The 18,425-nt window shown below is 38.8% G+C and overlaps 1 protein-coding gene across 15 annotated transcripts in view; it reads right to left on the reverse strand.

The window, feature by feature from the left end:
* Window positions 1-18,425, reverse strand: part of LOC122552997 (mitogen-activated protein kinase kinase kinase kinase 3) — a 297,362-nt gene that overhangs the window by 182,017 nt on the left and 96,920 nt on the right. For all 15 annotated transcript variants that reach the window (XM_043696362.1, XM_043696366.1, XM_043696357.1 and 12 more), the window contains exons 3-6: window positions 13,403-13,493; window positions 6,858-6,922; window positions 3,418-3,473; window positions 1,377-1,424 (exon numbers count right to left, since the gene is read on the reverse strand). In XM_043696362.1, coding sequence (XP_043552297.1) covers window positions 1,377-1,424; window positions 3,418-3,473; window positions 6,858-6,922; window positions 13,403-13,493 — 260 coding nt within the window. The remainder of the gene's footprint in view (window positions 1-1,376; window positions 1,425-3,417; window positions 3,474-6,857; window positions 6,923-13,402; window positions 13,494-18,425) is intronic.

Here is an 18,425-nt window from a genome sequence, read left to right on the forward strand (position 1 = left end):
AGGACAGCTTTAAACCTGTCAACAAATTGATTTTCAGCTAACTAGGATCTAAGAAAACTTTAAATCATTGAGGGAATGCCTTGCAAATAAATATGGACTGTCTACTTTAACAATGCATAAAATTCAGGAAAATATAATGGATTCTGCTGCAATCAGTACTATTGATTGCTACATTTAAACCTGACATGCAGTGAAAAGGGAACTAGCTACCTGGTTAAACGTTCTGTGTGCTTTGAGCTGATGCGATTGAAATGTATTAAGTTTGACCTCACCAGTCTGCAGAATGACTGTTTAGGGTGATGGATTTTCAGGTGTAAAAACATCAGTTATTTCGAAATAATTTCTCATGCTAACTTATGTCTATTTGAATAGGCAAGATAATAATGCAGTTTCAAGGAAATTAATGCAGTTTCAAGGAAATTAATGCAGTTTCAAGGAAATTAATGCTTTCCTTTTGTGTTATGGCTTTACATTTAATGGAGAGTTTATTATTGAGGATATTGATGAATGCTTCTAATTTTGTTTCTGAGAGTCCATATGTTCACAGAAATACAGAAGGCATTTTTACCACAAGACTGCATCACCTAATGAGGTTAATAAGAATTAAAAAGTAGTCCTTACGACAATTTGAGAATTTTAAAAATTGACCCATATTCCTCAGTACTATCTCCTTCAAATTAGTGTTGTCTACAAAGTTGAAGTTGTACTTCAGCTTTTCTGAGACTAAATTATTTATACAAATTATGAATGGTAGCCCTGGTACTGAAATGATTAAATACCACTTTGTAGCTTTTGCCTGACTGAACAGCTAATCATAACCTGCTACCATAGCCAGCTTACCACTCAGAGTAGAAAAACTGTTCAGATAGCCAAAACATAGCTTACAAGAACCAAAAAGTGCCAGTTATGTTGGTATGAGGCTGAATTAATTTATCCAATACTGCAGGCAAACCTTTTGGGACTTAATCTACTGTATGGCTTGTTTCCTATTGCAGGCATTCAGTAAACTCTCAATTAGAACTGAAAGTGGAAGTACTGACTGCATACATGAAGCTTTCAGAAGACAATGAGAGAAAAGTAAACCTCTGAAAGTATAAATATCCTCATATCATGAACAAATGTTCAAGTCCAGTATTGCTGATTTTAATTTGGCATAATAGAGCAGTGGGACAAAGATAGCTGATAGTTAGGGACACCTTCATACCTCACGATCACACAGAATCACAAGCAATATTCTGACACTAAAGACATCAAATTGATGTCACTCTTCAAATTTTTTCATTCATTGCTCGGTTTTATAAGATTCGCTATAAAACTGTTCAACAGATGGCCAATAGACAAGTGAAAAAAGTTACCAGCAGTTCAACTTTATTTACCTTTATGTCTCTGTGCATTTTTCCTTTGTTGTGAAGATAATATAAACCCTGCGGCAAAGGAAAAAAAGTATATACATTGCATTAATGTATAAAACCACTGATTTCAGCTAATCAAACAGATATTAAAAATTACACATATAGACAAATAGTCAAATGCCAATTTCCAAATGCAAATGTCAACTGAAATATTTCTGCTTTATCTCAGGTTCCAGGAAACACTAATCACATTTTTAGAAAGTCACAAGATGGCACAACTTTACAAATTAGAGCTGAGCAGCTTTAAGATGATATTAAAACATTTCTGCAAACAAATTGGGAGCAGAAATCTAGAACACAAGAATCTAAAAAGCTAAGGCTAGATTGATTGGAGACAGAGTGGCAATATCACTAGATAAATCAGTGGCCCAGGTTAATGTTCTTGGATATCTTTTAATCAACTTGTTCAGAGATGTTTTACATATCTTTGGAGCAGGTGGCACTTGAACACAGGCCTCCTAGCTCAGAGATAGGGACCTTAATGCTGCACTACAAGGCACTAAGGCTCTGAGCATACATTCAAATCCCACAATAATCAGCTACTTTAAATTCATTTAACTAACACAAGTCTGGAATTAAAAGCTAATCTCCATGACAGGTAGGCATGAAACTACCATCAACTGCCATTCAAAAGCTGCTGCCTTTGTCTGGTCTGGCCTTCATGTGAATCCAGTGTGACTGGCTCTGAGCTATTTTCTTAAACAGATGAGCAGCCATATAACTCAAGGGAAATTAGAAATAGACAACAAAGACAGGTTTTGCCAATAACATCTTCCCTGGCCCAAAAATAAAGAAATTGAAAATCGAAAATATTGATTGATAGATTTATGCATGCAAGGAAATTAGCATTACAGAACCAAGACAGATAAAATGGCATTGCTACAAAACAGTCAATATCTAACTAAATGGGAGAGCAGTCTCAAGTGACTTTACCTGCTCCTACATTCTACTTAGAATTAACTGGGGTATTGTTGTAAAGCATTACCTGCAAGCTTAAATGCCATTTCATAAAATCCCTACAGTGTGGAAACAGGCTATTTGGCCCAACAAGTCCACACCAACCCTCTGAAGAGTAACCCACCCAAATCCATTCCCTGACCCTATTACTCTACATTTACCCCTGACTAATGCACCTAAACTACACATCTCTGAACACTACATGCAATTCATCTAACCTGCACATCTTTGGATTGTGGGAGGAAACTAGAGTACCCAGAGGAAACCCGCGCCGATAGGGGGAGACTATGCAAACTCCACACATACAGTCGCCAAATGCTAAAGTCGAACCTGGGTGCCTGGTGCTATGAGGCAGCCGTGCTAACCACTGAGCCACCACACCACCATAACTGCTAGGATTGGCAATCTATAGGACGATCTGAAGAATCAGAGTTATGGCCAACTACATCCTTGACAACCATCCATTTAGGTAATTGCCTTTACCTAAATGAAATTAATGCAGCAATCATCTTCACCCAAATCATGTCAGTTAACAGAGCACAGACCAGGAATCAGACCTTTGAGTTTTCCAGGTATATATGCCTCAACTATGCACAGGAAAAAGTCAGAGTATTTTTGGAACCAGACAAGTATTTTCAACATAACTTCAAAAAAAACCCTAAATGTATTTTTATGAATTTTCTGCACTAGCCATTCCTACAGCTTTGATAAGAAAGTCAACCTAGACTGCTTTTGTGGCATTCATCAAAATTGAACAACTGTTGATTTTCCTAAGCAAAGTTACTTTCCTACATTACAGAAGTGTTTATATATCTAAGTATAGATGTAAAGAGCTTTGGGGAAAAGCACTAGATAAATACAAGTCATTTTTAAATCTTTTTTCCAACTCGTCAGTCTACACCAGGTCCAAACCCAGGTCCCAAAGATGAAAAGAAATGCCATAATCTACTGTTTAATGCCCATACTAAAATTCCTCAATATTCACAGCAAAATTGGAATGGATTGTTAGCTTGCAAAAGATATTTACTGAAAGACTATAATTGCTTACCTGTAGCGTTTCCCTACACACATAAGCAATCTGTAGTTCCGATAAGGGTCCTGTCACTGTTAGAAAGTTAAGAGAAAATGAAATTAAGGAACAACTCTAAAGTAAATCAACAATTTAGGATATTTCCACTAACTGCACTAAATCATAACTTCTGTAAAAAAATTAGAAACAGAGCACAAGCATATGATGATGCAAGTCCATGGTTTAAGCTTCGCAACTTGTCACTTTATTCTAACATAGTTTATTGTTTGAGGTCCATATCTCCAACTGGTGTCACCATTTTTATTTAAAAGCCATTGTGCACATCTTTGTCAAGTTGCGCATCAATATCAGAGTTGTGCAGTGGAGTTGTGAGCCGTCATTGCATATCAGTATAACCCCTACCACCCAGTCACTTTTCCCCCCTTTTTTTCTGACTGTAGGCAAGGAAATGGCACGACACCTGTACATTTGGGCCATTCCAGGAGCAGTACATCTGCCCTGACCTTGGGGAGAAAAGTGAACTAAAATTAAGAGAAGGAAATTTTGGCCATTTGGCAATGCAATCAAAAGCAGGAAAAGACAAAACATAATCAGCAAAGAGAAACCGAGTGAAACAGGCAAGGCCAAAGGTGAGTTGCAGGTAGTGTGAGTACTTGATGCCACTACTATGGTCATGGCCATGGTTCCTGGTCTTAGCTTTGTGTGCTTTGTTTTATTTCTTATCTTACTCAAAGGGGATTTGCAACTGTCACTGGAAGAACTCGGAGCAATCCAGATTTCTCATAATCATCATGGACCAGGACATAAAAAAACACTCCCAGGAAAGAAAAGAGGCATAAGCAGCACAATACTGCCATTTCATGCAAAAAGTACAAAGTCCTTCACATTTAGCTCTTCCTTCTAACTTTTATTGTTGAAGAGGATATTATTTACTAGTATTATAGCAGGGCTGAGATTTCCAATTGATAGTGTAATAAATGCCATCCACTTCACACTCCAGATATGATGCCTTGGTAGAAAAGCTGCGCAGAGTTACCAGAAATGCTGCTGTTAAATCCACCATGCGAATTGCAAAGTTTTCCCTTCAAGTAATAAGGTATTTCTTCAATCTTGTACACTGAATCTCTCTCGTCCAGAAAAAAAACAAGAACCACCTAGCTCTTGCTTTAACCTTGATGCCAATGGTAACTTATAGTCATTACACTATAATCATGATTGTCACGGAAGAAATTTAGCATTATCCCAGTTTAGGATCCAGTCTCTCAACTTTTCATTTTCTCTTAGCCCTGAAATTTATTTTATTACTCCCTTCTATGTCTTTCTCATAGAACCATGCACCGACCAAAATCGACTAAATGTCAGTGATCTCGTCTTATCTTGCCTGTAGCTGCTTATTGTGAATTTCTTTTCATATCCAAATACCCTGATTACCTGCCACCTCACATGACCACATCATCCTCTTTCAAAACCTGTGTCATCTAGCATGATGAGAATGCTTTCACATGGTTCCACTTATCTAATGATGACCAACTAAGATCACTTTTGTTTTTTTTTTACACTTTCTCTTCCTCCTCTCCAACATCTCAAAGCAGAGTTAGTATTAATATGTACAGTAACAACACCCAGCCTCACCTCACCACCAGTTCTCCCGATTCCTCCACTGTTACCAGATTGCCTATGCAACACAGTACCAGAAGACAGATAATGTCTCCAATTAAATATTAGGAAGACTGAAGCCATTTTTTACCATTCACATTCCAAACCTCTCTTCCTCAGCTACACACAGCATCCCTCATCCTGACAACCAAGAAATTAAGCCATTTGTAATCTTGGTGTCACATTTTATCCAGAGGTAAGCCTCAAATCCCACTCGAACCATCATAAAGAACTTCCATTTCTAGCTCAACACTGCTCAACTTCTCTCATGTCTCAACTCATCAGCTGCTGAATCCTTATACACCTTTTTCTTAACTTTAGACTTGACCATTCCAACAAGCTGGCTGCTTTCGCCATTTCTATTATCCATAAACTTCATACTCCCAAAGTTCAACTACCTGTGCCTTGCACCAAACATCAGTTTCCTGCCCACCTTTGCTCTGAACTACATTAATCTTGATCAAGCAATGTCTTGATTTTAACAATCCCAAGATTGTTTTCAAATTCCTCCACTATCTCACTCATTATCTCCTTAATCTTATCCAGTTTTATCACCCTCTAAGATATTTGGTGTAATCCTGGCCACTTAAGCATGTTGATTTTAAACGCTCCTCCACAGCTAGCTAAACTTTCGGTTGCCTAGGCTCAAAGCATTGGAGTACCCTCCTTACACTGCCTAGTTTGCTTTCCTCCTTTAAAAGCTTTAGTTACCTCACCTATTATCTCTTTTTTTGGCTGTTGTCAATTCTTCTGTGAAGCACCCTAAAATGTTTTTATTGTCTGCTTTATGATATTAAAAGCACATTACTGTTGTCGTTCTGAAGCATGTATCACTCACCAGAAAACACAGAGATACCACCTGTTCTTTGGCCTGTCAATGAAACTGGAACTGGCTGCAAGAATTAGTTATTTGTTTCACCAGATGCCATTTCCATCATTTGCTTGACAGCCTCACGTCAAACAGAGTACTCTGCCACAAATGGGAATTTCACTCCAACATGTGATTTATAAAAGCTGAATGCCCATGAAGAAATTATACTTATTTTTAAAAAGTAGATACAGTATGGAATGCACAGCCTAAAGAGTTTGTGGAAACAAAGTCAAAGGCAATATTTGGAAGAGTACTGGATACATATTTCCAAGTAAAACATTTTCAGAGTAGCAGGGAAAGAGCAGAGGAGTGAAGACTATGTGGACATAGAACTTGCACAAGCATGATCCACCAGATGGCTTGCTTCTATGTTGTATTATTCTTAAATTCTCTGCTGCACAGTGCTGTTGAACCTTCATATAGCAATGTAAAATCATTAACTCTACAGGTTTTCAAACTGGCTTGACACCAACAAAGGTTTCAACGAGGACCATAGTTGTGGCACAGCTGACAAAGTTTCTCATTAATTTGTTGAAAACACAATGCAGTTTTACAATAAAGTTGGTTGCATGAGCAACTAGCATTCAGGTGAATGAACAAAACAAAAGAAAGATAAACCACAGTATATGCTATAGTGCAGAATGATTAAAAATATGGAACAGTGCAACTGGTATCAGACAACGAGCAATACTTGAAAAGCTCAGTGAATAAATAGGGGTCAGGATAGGACAGATTTCAATTCAGGACTTAAATGTGTCAATCTAAGTATGTTACAGGTTTTAAAGAAAACAAATACTATTTTAACATCAAGACTGCATACATAATACTGAATATAACGAGAGAAACTACAAAACTTCAGTTATAAAACTTAAAAAGGTATATGAAATTTGCATATATTTCTATCATTTTAAAAAAAGAATTGTATGCTCACCATGATATATATCTTGTAATGATCCGCCTCCACAAAACTCCATACAAATCCATAGCTTGTCACGTCTAGATTTTAAAAAAAAATCTGCATTTTAATGATTCTTAACAACCAGACCTCTATGGTACAGCTCCAAGTGGTGAGAACAGAAGACATTAATTTGTTAACATTAAGGGCCAGTCTCAGGATATGGCATAATTCTGACAAAGGATCACTGGGCTCAAAACGTAAACTTTGCTGCTCTCTCTACAGATACTACCAGACCTACTGAGTTTCTCCAACATTTTGTTTTTGTTTTATGTTTCCAGCCTTTCACAGTTCTTTGTTTTATAATTTTGGAGAGCTCTTGTGGTGCAGTGGTAATACTGCTGCCTGAGAGACAGGAGTCCTGGGTTCAAATCCCAAGCTGTGTAATAACATCCCTCAACATGAGGGTTGATGAGGGAATATCTAGTATAATTTTGAAGTGGCCTTCAAGACCTGACAGGACAGAAAGGAGTTTCATAGATTCAAATATTGTGGAAATAAAGGTCCAGGTATCAGTGAGATTTGGATGAACTGAGGAAGAAATTATTTTGTTGTAGTAACATTAGAATCTGCCATGAAACTATTAGGGAGTTCTATTCAGTGGAGTCAGCATCTTTGATACAAAGGAAGTCAGGGGTTTGGATTGGTGGAGGAATTGAGAGATCTAGGAATTTAGATGATTTTCAGACCACTAGGAGTCATGGAGATCTGGAAACACTGGACAGCATGGTTCTGCATTTTTTTTGGGAGAGCGCTGGCCTTTATTGCAAAAAGAATGGAGCATAAAATAGAGAAATCTTGCTAAAACTATGCAAGGCTCAAATTAAGCTGATGGAGTATCACCTTGGAATTCATTATCTTCCTTTTAGCACATGGAATAATATGAAACAAGTATAATTTTCTAACCTACAGAATTAAACAGCATGGTACAGAACTGCCATCACAAAGTTAACAAACAATAAATAAAACAGGGCATTTTTACACTTCTACTTGGAATTACACTTATGAGCTGAACACTACCAAACCATTTTCACAACAAGTTGCTATGATGTAAATTGTGTATATATTTAACATAATTTATTATTAATTTTGGTCTTTTGAGTTGGTAACCTTTTGGCTTTCTGTGTCTCAAGTTAATAATTAACTTGTAAGTATTTCTTTCAAAACAGTTTTTGAGGCCGGGCTTTAGAATGAATAGGTTTTTGTTTGCCAGTAATGGACTTTTTTTTTGTTGATCTTTGAATTTTTGCAAACAAGGAAGGAAAATAATAAGACTCATGGTTTGTTGGATACTTATGGATTTTTTTTTTCAGCTTAAGGGGAACATTCAGCTTCGAGAGAGAGAGACTGACCTTAGTTTCAGCTTTACTTTGAGTTGTCCTGTGAAATCCTTGGGATGGGATGGCTGTACATACATGGCTCCCGAGAAGAATTAGGTTACCTCAGAATGAAGAGTTAGTGCTAGCTCCAGACTAGAAGTGTTAGGCTAAAGCCCTGAAGAGATTATTTAAAACAGAGTACATTTAAGCTCAGGTGTATGATTGTTCCTGAAATAACTCCATGAATCCCATCACCAAGTCACCCTTTACTTACACATGCATAGTTCGGCCAGCTCAGTGCCAGGTCCTTAGGTGAACAGAACCCTGATCCTCCAGTTTCCATCTGTCAGCCAGAACTCCCTGATTAGGGATGCTAACCTGGTCCAATCAGGGAACTCACATTCTACAAAGTCTACCTGACCAACCTCATTCCAATCACTACAGTTCCAAGAGGAAGCTATTTGCAATTCCACCCTAGGAGTTGAAATCACAAGCGACTTTGATGTAAAGATTGTACAAGCGATGCTTTGGATACTACATCAGTTGTGTGTTTTGGGTATCCTGTTCAGTTTATTAAGTAGAGTTTTGAGATTAACAGGATTATACTTGTACTATTGGTTTGAAAGTCTTTGAATTCGTATTAATAGTAGATAGTTTGTTTTATTCTAGTTTACCTTCATTCTTTTGTTTATACAATTCTGGTTAATTGTTAATTCTGCATGAGATCACTTTTTTTAAAATCAAAACAATATGATCCATTAAGCCAGGTTACTGAGTTCTGACTTAGAGTCATAGAGATATACAGCATGGAAGCAGACCCTTCGGTCCAACCTGTCCATGCCGACCAGATATTCCAACCCAATCTAGTCCCACCTGCCAGCACCCGGCCCATGCCCCTCCAAACCCTTTCTATTCACATACCCATCCAAATGCCTCTTAAATTTTGCAATTGTACCAGCCTCCACCACATGCCCTGGCAGCTCATTCCATGTCCAGTAATAACTTCAGCTGAGATCATTGCACAAATCAAAATGTTAATTTTTTTATTAAGCAAATTAGGTAACAACACTGATAGGCTACGTGCAAGTTTAGATCAGAGATGTCTTCAAGAATATTAAATGGTACACATTACCTTGGAATGAGAACTATTAAAAATTTTAATTAAATCTGCATCAATATACTATTTCCTACTTTTACACTGATGTAAACTCTAACACCAAACTACTACATAATGTTTAAAACTCTATACCCTGAATTTCATACAAAATCTAAAACACAGATCAACATAGTTAGCTAGACTACAGACAGTCATTCAATTACAAGTCATCAAGGACCTTTAACATTTATTGGAAACCTTGAAGGATTACCTTTAAGCCTAAATGCATTTCCAACACAACGGTGAGCACAGACCAACTGCAATCTCCAGACAATCGAATTGCAATATGTAATTTGGCAACTAATTGAATAATTAGAAGCCTTACCAGATCTATGAACAACGTAAAAGTGGATTCTGTTTACATTAACTTTCATAGCTGACATAGGAGGTCTAATACCCAGCTTTACATGCAGCGACAGAGTTATCAGTGACTGCAAAAAAAAGTCACTGCCTGAAATGACAGAAGAGGATGTGATTTAGCTTTTCAGCCTGATCAGCTAAGTGTTTTGACTTTAAGACATACACAACTTCTAAATTTTTTTTTGTAAATCTATAATAGTAAGGTGAAGGATTTTTTAAAATTAATGCTTACACTGAGATGGGTCTCTTGATTGACTTTTAATATTAAGGATTGGTATTCGGTTATCCTGGAGCAGTGTTTTTGAGAAAAGTGTGCTGCATTTGTTTTTAGATAATTTCTGGATCTGTATATTGTTAAAGGGGGAGAAATGGCTTTTGGTAGGGTGATATTCTCTTCCCATCAGACGTGGGAGGTCAAGGAGAATTTGAATGTTCCTGGACACTATGTCTACAGGAAGTGTGCTTGGTTGCGAATCCTATCAGACCACATGGATTGGTTAGAGTGGCATTTAGAGGCAATGAGGAGATAAAAGAGCAAGTGGGCATGATGGATAGCAGATGGAACCATCAGGAAAATGGAGACACTGAAGATACAGTCAGGTTGATGGTTGACCTCCAGGTATGGTAGGAGAGGTAGCAGGTAGTGTAGGAGTCTCCTGTGATTTTCCTCAACTCAAATAGGCATACTTTTTTGGATCCTGTAGGAAAGGATGGTTTCTCAGGAGAGTATAGCGCTGACAGCCAGGTTTGTGGTACTGTGATTGGCTGTACTGTAACTAGGGGTCTGTCAGGTTCCAAGTAATGAACTGTAATAGGGGACCTTTGAGTCTGGGGCAGATGTTTCTGTGCCATCAACGAGGCATCAGAATGGTGCACTGCTTCCTTGGTGCCAGGATCAAGAATGTCTCAGAGAATGCAGAATATTCTGAAAGGGGAGAGTGACCAGCAGACAGTTGTGCCTGTTGGTACTAATAACATAGGTAGGGAAAGGGATGAGGGTCTGCAGAGAGAATGTAGGAAATCAGGCAGCACGTTAAAAAGGAGGTCCTCAGGAGTAATATCTTTACTACTACCAGTATCACATGCTAGTGACAGTAGGTATGGGAGGATACAGCAGATGAACAAATGACTGAGGAGTTGGTGCAGGGAGAAAGGATTCACAGTTTTGGACTATTGGAATGTCTTCAGGGGTAGAAATGATCTGGAAGAGGGACAGGTTCCACGTGAATTGAAAGGGGACCAATATCCTCATGTGGAGATTTGCTGTGGTTGGGGGAGTGTTCTAAACTTGTTTTTGGGTGGGGGTAGGAGCTGCCAGAGGTGGTGGTAGAGGCAGGTGCAATTGCAACATTTAGGAGGCATATGAATAGGAAGGATTTAGAGCAATAAAGGTAAAATGCTGGCAAATGGAATTAGGTCAGATTAGGATATTTGATTGGCATAAACAAGTTGGGCCGATTGGCCTATTTCTGTGCTATATGACTAACTTTCCTTGAAATCATACTGGATACTTTAAACAAACAAAATTCTTCATATTTAAGTTGCAAATTTTGTCAAAATTTGTGTAAAACTGAAATATCATCTTACGTAAGTTGGGTTGTTAAAGGCATCTTTGCAAAGAAAAACAGAATACTGATGTGGATGATGATTATAATTACCAAAGTCCCTCATTCCAAGGAAGTGCCAATTAGTTCAGCTTACGAAGCCATCCTCGTAACATTTGGTGTCATATTTGAGCCACAGAAGACCTTCTAAACACGTTTACACCATCTTGAAAACTATTTACTTCCAGTTCCATTACAAAGCTCAATTTCTCCTGTTTCAATCAGGTGCTGCAGAAATTCTCATCAATATCTTTGTTACCTAACTTTCACTATTTGTACACATTTCTGGCTGGTTTCCCCACATCCTACTCTCTATAAATGTCAGGTCATCCAAAACTTTTTTACTTCTGAGCCAAATCCACCTCTTTGGTCAAAAGGTCCTGGACTCAAGCAATATAACCAATTTAAAATTCTCATTCTCATTTTCATTTTCAAAGCCATCTATGGATCTATAATCTCTTTCAGCACCACAACAATCATCACCACCGCCATCAATTTAGAGGGGCCCACAATGTCATACAATTTGTGTTCCGATAAAATTCCTTAGAACATCTTACTACATTAAAAAATTACAACTGAAGTACCAACTGTTGCTGTTATCTCGGTTATATTTGTTTTAAGTATACTAGCTGTTACTGATTACATTTATGCCTGTCCTATTTCTAGATATGTTCCTGCCACATGCAAATACACAAAGAGAAATCAGATAGCCTTAAGTTCCATCCATCTCCCTTACAACATAGCCTGCTCAGGGCTTTGGCAAATTAATCTTTAAAGGTAATTATCTCTCATTTGCAAATCCGTTTTGAACAAAGTAGTAAGTGGGTTTGAATGCTTTTAAGCCAATTTTGTTTATAAACCAATTTAGCTCCAACTCTCAAAAACAAAATATTTCAACAGAACACCCTATCTGCAAGCATAGATTTTCTGTTGCTAGATCTGTTATCTCTGAAGTCAACATGATTCCAATCTTTAAGGGCAAATAATTCCTTTAGTTGTATTTATTCAAATTTCTACTTCTAAATTTAAATTTTTTAAATCTAAAAATTACAAAAGAGAATACATGAATTTGAATTTCACAACACTGTCCTTAAATATGGAGGACAAAATTGCACCACAGTACTCCAGGTATGGTCTCACCAAAGCCCATACAAATCTGCTAAGACTTCTTTATTCCGGTACTCCAACCCCTTTGCAATGAAGGCTAACATACAATTTGCATTCCCAATTGCTTGCTACACCTGTATACTAACGTATGGTTTCACCAAAGCACCGTATAATTGTGCTAAGATTTCTTTATTCCTGTATTTCAATCCCTTTGCAATGAATGGAAACAAAAAATTTGCCTTCCCATTTGCTTGCTGCACCTGCATACTAACAGGGATACATCCAAGATTCTTTGGACATCAATATTTAGAAATTTTACACCAATCAAAAATAGAAAAGCAGAATAGTTTCTATGACCAAGTAAATAACTGCGCATTTCCACACAGTTTATTCCATCTACCAACTTGTCACACAATTATATCTGTTTGCAGTATATTCCATCTAGCTTTGTATAATTTGCAAGCTTACATACATTAATCTGTCCCTTCAAAGTTATTAACGTAGACTGTAAATAGCACTGGCTCCAGCACTAACCCTTGCAGCAGTCCACTAGTTACAGTTTGTCCACTTGAAAAATACCTTGTTTATGTCTACTTTCTGCTTCCTGTTCATTAACCAATCCTCTGTTTATCTATTTTCCTGATTCCGTTTAGGTAGGTTGATTTCGATCGGTACTCTGGGATATTTATTACATTAAAATATTCTATATAAAAGATAAATTGTGTTGGACATGCACACAAAAGGGAAAGAGCACAACTACAATAAAACTACAGTACCTCTAAGCTCAACTGTATACGAGTCATCAAAATGTGTCTGACACATTAAAAAGGTAAAGATTTCTTTTCAACTTAATTGTTAGAAATTTTAGTAAATGCAGGTACAAGCACATGCATAATACAGTATAACCCCTTAAAGACAGATATTACACAAAGAATTGCAAGAAACAAAGTACATCTGTATACTTACTATACATACCTGAGATAACTGCCAAAATATGCAACTATGTTTGAGTGTTTACAGTCTTTCATCATAATGATCTCCTGCTGTACAATGGCAAAGTCTTCACCTATAGAGGAAAAATTTTGCTTAAATAACAGGTAGACAAATCAATTTGGACAAATTAACATTTACTGCAGGGAGAGTCAGCAAGAAGTGAAAACATTCTAGACAGGAGATCGAAATGTAGAATGGTTACAGCATTGAAGGTGGCTATTTCACCTGTAATGTTTGAGATGGCTCGGTGAAGGAGCAATGCATTTGGAGCCACTCTTTCGACAGCACCATGCACATTCTATCCTCTCATAATGATCCAGATCCCTCTAGAATCTGTCTCCATCACACTCTCACGGGTGGGGGCGTGCTCCCGATCCTAACCACCTGCCATGTGAAAATGCTTTTTCCTTGTGTCACCATCATTTTTATGTCTATTATCTTAGAGTTATAGAGATGTACAGCATGGAAACAGACTCTTCAGCCCAATCCGTCCATGCCGACCAGATATCCCAACCCAATCTAGTCCCACCTGCCAGCACCCAGCCCATATCCCTCCAAACCCTTTCTATTCATATACCCACCGAAGTGCCTTTTAAATGTTGCAATTGTACCAGCCTCCAACACTTCCTCTGGCAGCTCATTCCATACACGTACCACCCTCTGCGTGAAAAAGTTACCCCTTAGGTCTCTTTTACATCTTTCCCCTCTCACCCTAAACCTATGCCCTCTCGTTCTGGACTCCCTGACCCCAAAGAAAAGACTTTGCCTATTTACCCTATCTATGCCCCTCATAATTTTGTAAACCTCTACAAGGTCATCCCTCAGCCTCCGATGCTCCAGGGAAAACAGCCTCAACCTGTTCTGCCTCTCCCTATAGCTCAAATCCTCCAACCTTGGCAACATGCTTGTAAATCTTTTCTGAACCCTTTCAAGTTTCACAACATCTTTCTGATAGGAAGGAGACCAGAACTGCATGCAATATGCCAAAAGTGGCCAAACCAATGTTCTGTACAGCCGCAACATGACCTCCCAAGTCCTATACTCAATACTCTGACCAATAAAGGAAAGCATACCAAACGCCGCCTTCACTATCCTACCTGCGACTCCACTTTCAAGGTGCTATGAACCTGCACTCCAAGGTCTATTTGTTCAGCAACACTCTCTAGGACCTTACTGTTAAGTGTATAAGTCCTGTTAAGATTTGCTTTCCCAAAACGCAGCACCTCGCATTTATCTGAATTAAATTCCATCTGCCACTTCTCGGCCCATTGGTCCATCTGAACAAGATCTGAAGTAACCTTCTTCACTGTCCACTACACCTCAAATTTTGTCTCATCTGCAAACTTACTAACTGTACTACTTATGCTCGCATCCACATCATTTTTGTAAATGACAAAAAGTAGAGGACCCAACACCGATCCTTGTGGCACTCCACTGGTCACAGGCCTCCAGCCTGAAAAACAACCCTCCACCACCACCCTCCGTCTTCTATGTTTGAGCCACTTTTGTGCCCAGATGGCTAGTTCTCCCTGTATTCCGTGAGATCTAACATTGCTAACCAGTCTCCCATGAGGAACCTTGTCGAACCCCTTACTGAAGTCCATATAGATCACATCGACCGCTCTCCCATCATCAATCCTCTTTGTTACTCCCTCAAAAAACTCAATCAAGTCTGTGAGACATGATTTCCCATGCACAAAGCCATGTTGATTATCCCTAATCAGTCCTTGCCTTTCCAAATACATGTACATCCTGTCCCTCAGGATTCCCTCCAACAACTTGCCCAACACCAACGTCAGACTCACTGGTCTATAGTTCCCTGGCTTCTCCTCACTACCCTTCTTAAAGAGTGGCACCATGGTAGCCAACCTCCAGTCTTCCGGCACCTCACCTGTGACTATCGATAATACAAATATCTCAGCAAGAGGCCCAGCAATCACTTCCCTAGCTTCCCACAGAGTTCGAGGGTAAATCTGATCAGGTCCTGGAGATTTATCCACCTTTATGCATTTCAAGACATCCAGCACTCCCTTCCCTGTAATATGGACATTTTGCAAGGTGTCACCATCTATTTCGCCACTTTCTGTATCTTCCATATCCTTTTCCACAAAATACACGTTTAGTATCTGTCCCATCTCCTGTGGCTCCACACAAAGGGCGCCTTGCTGATCTTTGAGGGGCCCTATTCTCACCCTAGTTACCCTTTTGTCCTTTATGTATTTGTTAGTGGGCGGCACAGTGGCACAGTGGTTAGCACTGCTGCCTCACAGCGCCAGAGACCCGAGTTCAGTTCCCGTCTCAGGCGACTGACTGTGTGGAGTTTGCACGTTCTCCCCGTGTCGGCGTGGGTTTCCTCCGGGTGCTCCGGTTTCCTCCGACAGTCCAAAGATGTGCAGGCCAGGTGAATTGGCCATGCTAAATTGCCCGTAGTGTTAGGTAAGGGGTAAATGTAAGGGTATGGGTGGATTGCGCTTCCCAGCATTCCCTATACCTACCAGCCTTTCCTTTCACCCTGACAGGAATATACTTTCTCTGGATTCTTGTTATCTCATTTCTGAAGGCTTCCCATTTTCCAGCCGTCCCTTTACTTGCGAACATCTGCCTCCAATCAGCTTTTGAAAGTTCTTGCCTCATACCATCAAAATTGGCCTTCCTCCGATTTAGAACTTCAACTTTTAGATCTGGTCTATCCTTTTCCATCACTATTTAAAATCTAATAGAATTGTGGTAGCTGGCCCCACTGACACCTCAGTTGCCTGCTCTGCCTTATTTCCCAAGAGTAGGTCAAATTTTGCACCTTCTCTAGCAGTTACATCCACGTACTGAATCAGAAAATTGTCTTGTACACACTTAACAAATTCCTCTCCATCTAAACCCTTATCAGTATGCAGCCCCTGTCTATGTTTGGAAAGTTAAAATCCCCTACCATAACCACCCTATTATTCTTACAGATAGCTGAGATCTCCTTACAAGTTTGTTTCTCAATTTCCCTCTGACTATTAGGGGGTCTATAATACAATCCCAATAAGGTGATCATCCCTTTCTTATTTCTCAGTTCCACCCAAATAACTTCTCTGGATGTATTTCCAGGTTAAATCTTCAATCATTGGTTCTCAATCCCTCTGCCATTGGTGACAGTTTTCCCAAATCTATCCTGTCCAGACCCTTCCTGATTTTGAACACTTCCCTTCAATCACTTCTTAACCTTCACTTTTCAAAAGACAATAGTCCAAAATCTCCAATCAAACCGTCCAACTGAATCGCTCATCCCTGGAACCATTCACCAGAATCTTTCCCACTGCACTCATGTGCAGTGGATTTTGTACACTTTAGTAGCTACTCAAAAACAAAAAACACTGACGAGCAGTTCACACATGAAACAGCAATCTGTTTGTCTCTCCACAAATGCTAGTTGATCTGGCTGCTGTGATAAATCAATTAATTTCCAACAATTACATTTTGGTTTTGGTTTCTAAATGTATTAACTTTTTTTTGCTATGTTTGTTATGTTGGTTGTCATGTTCTAATTTAAATACTGTGGTGTCCAAGAAACAAATGTTTTCCTTGTGTGTTGTGGCTTTAAGTTTAATGGAGTGATGATAACTGAAATGGTGGGTAAGTTGATGAATGCTAATTCAGCTCTTATGAGAGTCCAAAATACCTTATAGATTAATACATATACTGAAAGCATCTTTACTATATCACTGTATCACCCAAAAAATGAGTCAACAAAAATGAAAAAAAAGCCCCTGAAAATCAAAATGCAGACTTCAAGAAAAACTCAAAAGACCCCTTAGAAAAAAATATTTTGATGCTTGAACAGAGCATCCTGAAAGTACTTATTCGTTCTCAATTCCTTCAGAACAGAAATTAAGACCGACAGTCTAAGACACACATTTCAGCATTCTTCATAATGCTAAACATGGATTAGTTTCCATTTGACAGCATCTGTGCACATATCAATCAAGGACAAAAAAAATGAAATGACAAGTCTTCAATTTTTTTACCCATTTTGAAAGCAACATTATTTATTAGGCTGACTGTCCTTATACTGTATTTCCTCATCTCATTCACCCTTCATTTCCCTGTGTCATATTTGGAATTCTAGTATCCCAGGAAACATTTTATATACGCCACATTACTAATTTCATTTTATTTTCCTTCTCAAATATTATACACTGCTTAAATGGAATGAAAAGGCTTCATTTCTAATTGCTGCTTTCACACAATAGAACTGTGAAACATTGCTGGCAATTATATTTTCATCTGCATAGCCATGGGAAGGGAAAAGAGACTTAAGTCTGATTGTGTTTGAGATACTCAGTTGCTATGTCTTCGTTTCACTTCTTGAAAGTATTCAGGCACAGGCCGACTGATCCAAATGTTTATCATGCCTCAGGGATAAGTAGTTGATCACTCAACATTCCAAACAATTTTCTGTTCAGTAGATGGTTTACATCATTGCACAATGCAATGCTGTTGCCACTTTGCTTTTGGTCCATTAAAGCAGTCTCTGCAAACATCTCTAACTCTTTCAGCTTGTCTGGTTTATACATTGAAACAATCATAGTCAATCTCACATAGCATTTTGCAATGTCATGGAACATTTGGCTAACCCCCTCAAAAGAACAGTACTAAGAATAGACCTTTCCAACCTGCCAAGACAATTAAACCAAGCAGGCAAATTCTTCATGAAATAGTAGTTCAATTAAGAGCTGACTAAAGAAAACATGAAATAGAAGCAAAAGTAGACCCACGAGGTTGTTCCACCATTCAACATCATGACTATTTCATTTGTGCTTCGATTTCCACATTCCCATTAGTGGGCGGCACGGTGGCACAGTGGTTAGCACGGCTGCCTCACAGTGCCAGAGACCCGGGTTCAATTCCCGCCTCAGGCGACTGACTGTGTGGAGTTTGCACGTTCTCCCCGAGTCTGCGTGGGTTTCCTCCGGGTGCTCCGGTTTCTTCCCACAGTCCAAAGATGTGCAGGTTCAGAGAGTCG

The sequence above is a fragment of the Chiloscyllium plagiosum genome, chromosome 9 (genome assembly GCF_004010195.1).
Source record: "Chiloscyllium plagiosum isolate BGI_BamShark_2017 chromosome 9, ASM401019v2, whole genome shotgun sequence".
In the NCBI taxonomy this organism is placed as follows: domain Eukaryota; kingdom Metazoa; phylum Chordata; class Chondrichthyes; order Orectolobiformes; family Hemiscylliidae; genus Chiloscyllium; species Chiloscyllium plagiosum.